This window comes from Malurus melanocephalus, unplaced genomic scaffold (genome assembly GCF_030028575.1).
Source record: "Malurus melanocephalus ecotype Western Australia unplaced genomic scaffold, MMel_1.1 scaffold_310, whole genome shotgun sequence".
NCBI lineage: Eukaryota > Metazoa > Chordata > Aves > Passeriformes > Maluridae > Malurus > Malurus melanocephalus.
The window spans coordinates 806,467-814,056 of NW_026623542.1; the positions used below are offsets into that span (position 1 = coordinate 806,467).

Below are 7,590 nucleotides of genomic sequence, written 5' to 3' on the forward strand. Positions count from 1 at the left end.
GGATGGATGGATGGATGGATGGATGGATGGATGGATGGATGGATGAGGGATGGATGGATGGATGGATGGATGGAGCAGGGGCTCAGAGAGCTGGAATTTCCTGACACGCCAGTACTCCAGGGGCTGCTCCAATGGCTCCATCTTGAGGAGAGAGAAATTCCTGGAGTTACTGGTTCTAAAATGAGCCTGGAGCAAAATGTGCTGGTGGAAGGGCAGAGGGGCAGATTCCCAAACAGCTGCTGTTGAAAATTCTGGATGATGACATGCCCTGGGAGCACGGGGAGAGGGTGACTGTGGCTGTGTCCCCAGATTGACATGCTGCAGGCCGAGGTGACAGCCCTGAAGACKCTGGTGATCACATCCACGCCGTCCTCCCCGAACAGGGAGCTGCACCCTCAGCTGCAGAGCCCTTCCAAGGGCGGCTTCAGGAAGGGCCACGGGCGCAACAAGAGCACCAGCAGCGCCGTGCTGCCGGAGCCCGCCAGCCGCGAGTGCAAGGAGGTGGGTGAGGGATGGCCCAGAGCTCCACTGAGCTCTCACACAGCAGCTGTTGGTGCCTTGTTCCCTAAATCTGTGCTGGAGAGTTTCGTTTTGCGGGGATTTCCTCTTTGTCGGGACAGGAAGCAGTCAAGGGGTCCCTGGAGGTGCCAGTGGGAGCTGCTGAGCACAATTTCCACCAGCCAGATGTGGGCACAGCTGTCCTGGGGAGCAAAAAGGAGGCACTGGGTCGGGAGGAAAGGAAATGAAGAAGAACGTGGTGGGGGAGTGATTTTTTGGGAGCTGCAGCCTCTGTCGTGAGGAATTGTTGAGGGAGCACAAAGGCTTGTTAAAGATTTGGATCTGTCATTCCTTCATGGAGGCAACTTCCACAGGGTGCAGATGCCCCGGGGTTTCAGATCTCAGGGCTCAGCTCCCAGAGTGCCCATGTTTTTGTCCCTCAGAATCCTTTCTGGCCTGGGTGAGAGATGATAAAAGAGAACCCAGCATTCAGAAAGTTGGTGCTCTGGGAAAGATTTTAAATCGTGCYTAAAAATGGCAATTTCTGTTCCCTTTTTACGCCTCAAGCTGAAGTCTGAAGGAGTGATTTGTGGCCCTGTGGTCCTTGAGGACCATGCCCAGTTCCTGGAGGGGAGGACCTGAGCCTTCCTCTGTATCTCGTGTTTTTTCCCTCCCTCTTTGCCTGTCTCTCTAAACCTCTTCCTTCACTGTCTGTCTCTCCCTCTGCCCTCCCAGTCTGGTTTCCCTGCTYTCCTCTCCCTGCTCCTTTGCATCCTCCCTGGGAAGGCTATCCACATCACCTATGAGCCAGGCTGGCAGGCCCTGGGAGCAGATGCTTCCTCCTCCTCCTCCTCCTCACGGCAGGTAACCAACCCCTGRGCACACTCCCAGCCTTGCAGCTCCAGCTTCCTTTTGTGCTAATCTCCATGTTTTCCCCCCTTCATTTCATTTTTCTCCATTTGTTTTTCCATCTCGTGGCTCTGAGGCTGTTGCTGGTCCCAGGTGAGCAGTCTCCATGGCACGGAGGGGCTGTGCTGGAATCCAGAATTTTCCAGCTGCGTTCGCTCATCTTAACTTTGTGTTGCTCAGCTTGGTTTTGGTTTTTATTTTTTTCCTTTCAGCAGCTTTTGTTGGGCTGTTCCTCTGGCACAGAACTGCTGCTGGGGGGGAAATTAGGGATCCTTGGGGAAAGGCAGCTTCCCTYGGACACTTGCATGGTGTCTGAGCCTCTCCAGTTTGGAAGAGAAGATGTTTCATAGGTTTCCAGCACTTTCTGACATGCTGTCCCTCCCTGCAGCTCGACTCCATTTTATTTGCCGAGTTCCAGGCCTGGAAGGAATCTCCAACTCTGGATAAATCCTGCTCCTTCCTGGACAGAATTTACCGAGAGGATGTAGGCCCTTGTCTGGACTTCACCAAGCAGGAGGTGAGTGCTGGAGAAGCAGGAGCAGCTCTGRAGTGTCACCTTTCCAGGATTCACCCCTGTTTCCCCCTTTTTTCCCAGCTGTCGGAGCTGGTGCGAGTGGCTGTGGAGCAGAACACCCTGACCATCGAGCCCGTGGCTTCCCAGACTGTCCCCGTGGGCAAAGTGGCAGCAGAAGAGTGTGGWGGCCCCAAGTAAGGACCCTGTCTCCCATCTCTTGTCCCCTGTGTGTGACAGACAGCCTGGGCTAGCAGGAGTGATGTGATAYTCCTCACAAAAGGGAGGGATTTTATTCAGATACGAAATTTAAGTCCTTTCCCACCTTCCGAGGTGCCCCTGTGACATGCAGGTTTCCTGTTATTCTCCTGCAAATCATTCCCCAAACAACCCATCCTGTGTTTATCCTTATCAGATTCCTTTTAATTTTTTTTTTTAATTTTTTTTTTGTCTTCACAGTGGCTTCCGGTCACAAATTGTAACGTAAGTGAAACATTTGTTTTTCAGCCAGTGATCAAAGATCTCTGGAGCATTAACAAGTCACTAACTCAGCGCCCTGTGGCAGCTTGGAGGCTTTTGCTGAGCTGACCTAACTCTTTAACCCTGTTTAAATTCCCCCCAGGCAGGATGGGAAGGACTCCAATGGCAATAAAAGACCCAAAAGGAATTTTTTTCCCTTTTTCCCAGATGCAAAACACTGATTTTTTTTAGTTTGGTTGTGATAGCTGTGTTTTTACACCAAGTGGCTCTGACCAAGCAAGAATCACTTTTTTTTCCAGGATGTTGCAATGCTCAAATATGTGGCTCCTTCCAGGTATCTTGTTTACAAAGCTTTTGGTCATCCTGCACCTCCTGGGAATTTAATCTCCTCAAGTTGTGTTAATATTTGGTCAATGATTACTTCTCCTTGCATCTGGACACTTGGAACCCGTGCTCCCACTCTTGGCTAATGTTTGCCTTGAGAGCAGTGCAAAACAAGCCCAGGGACAGGCCTGAAACATCTGCTCCCCTCTGCTCTCACCTCCTGTAGCCCCCCAGAGAAGATTTTTGCAGTTTGGGAGTGATGTTCCYCTTCCCACTGAGTTCTTGTGGAACGTGCTGATGATTGTGCAGTAGAAAATTCTGCTTTATTGCTTCAAGTGGTGCTGGGAATTATCTGCCCTGCAAATAACAGGAGAAAATGGAAGAAAATATCCTGAACTCTTGCTGATGATTGTTTGGTAAATGCTGTTTTCACCTTCTGAAATCTCAAAATTGGGAAGCCAAGCTCCTTCCCTGTGTGCCCAAGGAGGGGTTGGCCTGTTTTGAGTCCATGGTATGTGCAAATCTTGCTCAGACKGTGGATTTACCTGTTTTGAGGGCAGGTTTGGTGCCCAGCCAGGGTGTTTGCATCCCACCAGGAAAGCTGAGCCTGCCCTGGAACATGGGGAACATGTGCAGAGAGCAGGGGACATTGGTTGTGCTCTGCTCCAGCCTCACCTCTTTAATATTTCCAAGCCCCTCTGGGGGCTGTGTGCCAGGAAAAAGGTGCTTTCACAAAAAAAAAAAAAAACCCTAAACTTAAACTAAACTTGCCATTTATGGAATATTACCAAGAGCAACAAAATATCAGCCAAGGGCTTTGCTTTTTTTTTTTTTCTTTTCCCTTCTTGACATTGTCTGACCCAGGTGTGGCCTCTGATCTCTCACTTCCATCTCTCCAGGTGGATGAATCCCTGATCTCTGCTGTGCCACTGGATGGCTGAAATGTTTTATCCTTCTCCTGCAGGAAATGTGCCCTGAGTGGCCTCCCCAGGACCTGCAAGCACCGGATCATGCTGGGAGATTCTGGGAATTATTACTACATCTCCCCTTCCTGCAGGGCCAGGGTGAGTCCCTCCCCTTCCCAGGGTCCCCACCCTCCAGAATTATTCCAGGCCCTGCAGTGGATGAGCTCCTGAGGGTCAGCCCTGGAACTGAGGAAAACTTTGGGATTTTGGGGCCATTCCCGAGGTCAGGATGGCTCTGGGTTGAGGATTAAGGGGCAGGTCCAGCTCTTCCCTCTGCTTTCAGCAACCTCCAGCGTGTTCAAGTCCCATGATTTCATTCAGCACAGGGCTTTGATTGGTTTTATTGTTATTATTTAATTCCCTTTTGTAAAGCAGTAGTTTTCTGCTCTTTAAAGGTTGTTGTTCCAGATCYGTGCCTGGCTGTGGGAACAAACTGTCCTTTCTGTGGAAGGGAGGGAGAAGGTGGATCATTTGTTAACGTTGCTGTTGGGGCTCAGTGGAGGATTTYAGAAGTTAATTCTTCCCTGAGCTGCATTTTAGAAGAGCTGATMCCACAGAAAGTTGTGGTTTTGTGCACAGATTTGACTCATTTTCATCACTTGCACCAAAGTAACGTCTCAGATTTTTGTTCCTTTTTTTTCTCCTCTTTCCCCCAGATCACAGCAGTGTGCAACTTCTTCACCTACATCCGCTACATCCAGCAAGGCCTGGTGAGGCAGGATGGTAAGAGCTGGCTCCAGTGGGATGATCCCTGTGGGGGCAGCTGGCAGGAGTTGGGAGGAGCTGTTTGGAGTGACAGGAACCAGGGTGGCTTTGGGAAAGCAGATCAATGACAAAGGAAAGGCACAGAGAGGGGAGGAGTGGAGCATCTCCTCCCTGCTCACCAGCTCTGCCTTGGGCTGGAGCTGCACAGGGGTGACCTGTCCTGCCTCCCTCATCTTGGCAATGGTGAGGGCAGAGCAGAGCTGGTGGCCAGCTGTGCCTTGCTTACTGAATTTTTGATGTTTTCCCCCGTTTTTCCCCTGTTGTGCTTTGCAGTGGAGCTGATGTACTGGGAGGTGATGCGGCTGCGCAGGGAGATGTCTCTGGCCAAGCTCGGCTTTTATCCCAGCGAGATGTGAGCAGAGCCCCTCTGAGCGTGGCAGGAGCTGCTCCTGGAGGAAAAGCTGGCACAGCAGTGCCTGTCCTGCCCCTGCCACCTCCCCTGAGAGGGGCACAGGTGCCACCTTGGGCTGTGACTKGAGCCCGGAGCTGGGCTGGCCCTGGCTGCTCCGGGACGGCCATCCCTGGACTCTGGAGTCTCCTATGTTACTGTATATCCATTTTTTAACATTTTTTTTATACACAGCCTGCTTTGGCACAGCCCCAGGCCAGGCCAGGGCGGGATTCTGAATCTCCCCTGGGAGCCAGCCCGTCAGGACAGATGCTGGCTGTCTGTTCCCCTCGCTTTTTTTGGGATGGGCGGTGCTGTGCCCGAGGTCCTGCTGACCGCAGCAGCCCTGAAAACGCCAGCAGAGCACAAGAATCTTAAGGAGAGCCATGAACAGTTTGTTTCCAAGTACTTCCTTGTTCCTTGTGAAGGAGCCCGTGAGGGAAGCTTGTTGCCAGCCRAGTCACAAAGAGGGGTTTGTTCCTGTTTTTAGCTGGGTGTTTTGCACTGGGTTATCCGGGCTGGGGAACGGCTGGAGCTGTGCACCTGGGAGGTGCAGGATAAGGGGGGCAGGAAAAGGGGAGCAGGGCAATTCCACAGCTCCAGCTGCCTGCAGGATTTTTCCTCCTGCCCTGGGAAATCTGTGGGATTTGTCAGAAGTGGATGCAGGACCCTGTGACAGTCCCTGGTGTGAAGCTCCCCACGCTCCTGAACACCCACAAATGTTCCTCTGAGCTGTTCCTGCCCTGAGAGAACTTTGGGCAGTCCTGTTCCCATCTTCAGGCACAGTCCCTGTTGCCAGGTTGGGCTCTTTGTGTCTTAGTCCTGAGCCCAGAGATTCCTTCCTGGTGTTCCACCAGACCTGGAGATGCCTGAGGAATCCCAGCTTTTCCTGAGCTGAGGAATCTGAGACCTCTCAGACAGATCCTGATGTTCCTGCATGCCCCAAAATGTGCTGGGAGGGAGGGATGTGTGGGAATGCACAGACCTGACACAGCCTGAGCCCAGAGCCAGGTTTGTTAAAGCCATGACAGTATTTTGTAGCCAATTCAGCCTTTTTTTCAGTGACTCTGCCATCAGCTCAGCCRTCACCCACCCTGGGGTTTTCACTTCTGTCCCTCTGCCGCCCTCAGCAAGCTGGTGCCCATCCTCAGCTCCATAACCCCATCATTTCCTGAGGGATCTTACAGCAGGAACTCAATTTTCTCCTCCTGAGCTGCTGTGGGTTTGTCCAGGGGAGAGAGAAACAACACAGCTTTGGTTTGCCCAGCTGCAGATTCCAGCTCAGGTGAATTCCACCCCTGGAATTTCTCCCTATTTTGTTTCTTTCCCCTCGGTGTCACATTGAAAAGCACTTTGAGACACAAGGACCTGGAGCAATGCTTTGTCTGAGGTTGCCTTGCTTTTCAAACGRAGCAGAGAGAACAATTTGTGAAGGAAAACAAAGTCACCCCGTTGGCAGTGGGATGGTTGCGCCCTGCTCTTTCATAAAGGAAAATAAACATTTGCTATTAACCTCTACAAGTCTGCCTGGAGTTGGGGTGCAAGGGGAAATCCTACAGGATGGGGTTTGGGGTGCTTTTATTCACCAGGGCAGGACGCTGATCTTGTTGGGGGAAGCTGAGGCTTCTGCTCGGTTTTGTCTCCTTTTATTTGCTGGGTCATCCGAGGATTTTCTTCCTTCCCCTTTCCTGAGCGCTCCCCCCCTTCTCCTCTCAGCAGTTTGAGGTTTGGGGTCGCTCTGGTTTCACTTGTTCTCCTCCCTGCTCAGCTCTGGATGTCACCATGGAAGATCTCCTCGTCCCCCCCGGGAGATGGCAGTGGGGAGAGCTGTCTCCAGAAGGGGATTTAATTTTATTTTCAGTTAAAATCCACTCGAGGATGTGTTGGTGCAGCACGGTCAGGCAGCCACGAGAGGGCACAGGCAGCCCAGGCAGGGATTGTCCTCCCTCCTCGTTCCCTCATTCCTCATTCCCTCCCTGGGGAATGGAGCATCTCCAGCTCCCTCCTGCTCCTGACCCTCTCCAGCAGCCTTTTAACATTCCTGCAGCTTCCCTGCGCTGCTGGCAGTGGGAATGGGGCAGCTGGAGAGTGGAAAACGAAGGATTTGGATTTCTGTATGGGATGGTCAGGTGGAAGACTGGGGGATTTGGGTGTCACATCAGCAGGAATTGCTGCAGAAACTTCCCTGTGGCAGTGGCTCCTGAACTTCCATGGTGTGAGAAACCATCATTCCCAGCCTTTTCCACCCAAGCTTTCCTGCTGTTTTTCCTCCCAGAAATAAACCACGGTCCTGTTTGAGCAGAGTCTCTGCTCCTGCAATTTTCCTTGTGCCTGTTTGCCCCCACCAAGGGCCTGCCAGCCTGTCCTGGGCCAAAATAAAGAGCTTCAAAAGGATGGGAGTTCAAAAATCTGCTTCTGTAGGTGTTGCTGGATTTTCTTTTCATCCCTCCTAAGCCCTTTTCCCCTGCCATGAAGCATGAGTTTGGGAGGGAAAAGGGATATTTGGGTATTTGGATTATGGTGGAGGTTTTGTGCACAATGARGTGCTTTTAGGCATTTGGATGTTAATACATGGGAAACTGGGATTTCGAGCAGAGAGATTTGGTTGCTCCTGGCAATTCCCTGTGTCTGCTGGCCCTGTCCCTTCCCTGCCTGTGGAATCGCTCCAGCTTTGCTCAGGGCTGTAAATCAAAGTGTCTTTGCAGAGCTGGTCAGGCTGTCCCCACACACCCACAGAGATGGATGGTTCC

The 7,590-nt window shown here is 51.8% G+C and overlaps 1 protein-coding gene across 1 annotated transcript in view; it reads left to right on the plus strand.

Annotated features, from left to right (window-relative positions):
- The window catches only part of RAB3IL1 (RAB3A interacting protein like 1), an 11,088-nt gene extending 5,380 nt beyond the window's left edge, over nucleotides 1-5,708 (plus strand). The window contains exons 4-11 of the mRNA XM_057377350.1: nucleotides 304-501; nucleotides 1,234-1,362; nucleotides 1,796-1,924; nucleotides 2,003-2,115; nucleotides 2,378-2,401; nucleotides 3,687-3,786; nucleotides 4,344-4,410; nucleotides 4,726-5,708. Coding sequence (XP_057233333.1) covers nucleotides 304-501; nucleotides 1,234-1,362; nucleotides 1,796-1,924; nucleotides 2,003-2,115; nucleotides 2,378-2,401; nucleotides 3,687-3,786; nucleotides 4,344-4,410; nucleotides 4,726-4,808 — 843 coding nt within the window. The 3' untranslated portion in view covers nucleotides 4,809-5,708. The remainder of the gene's footprint in view (nucleotides 1-303; nucleotides 502-1,233; nucleotides 1,363-1,795; nucleotides 1,925-2,002; nucleotides 2,116-2,377; nucleotides 2,402-3,686; nucleotides 3,787-4,343; nucleotides 4,411-4,725) is intronic.
- Nucleotides 5,709-7,590: the final 1,882 nt, after the last annotated feature.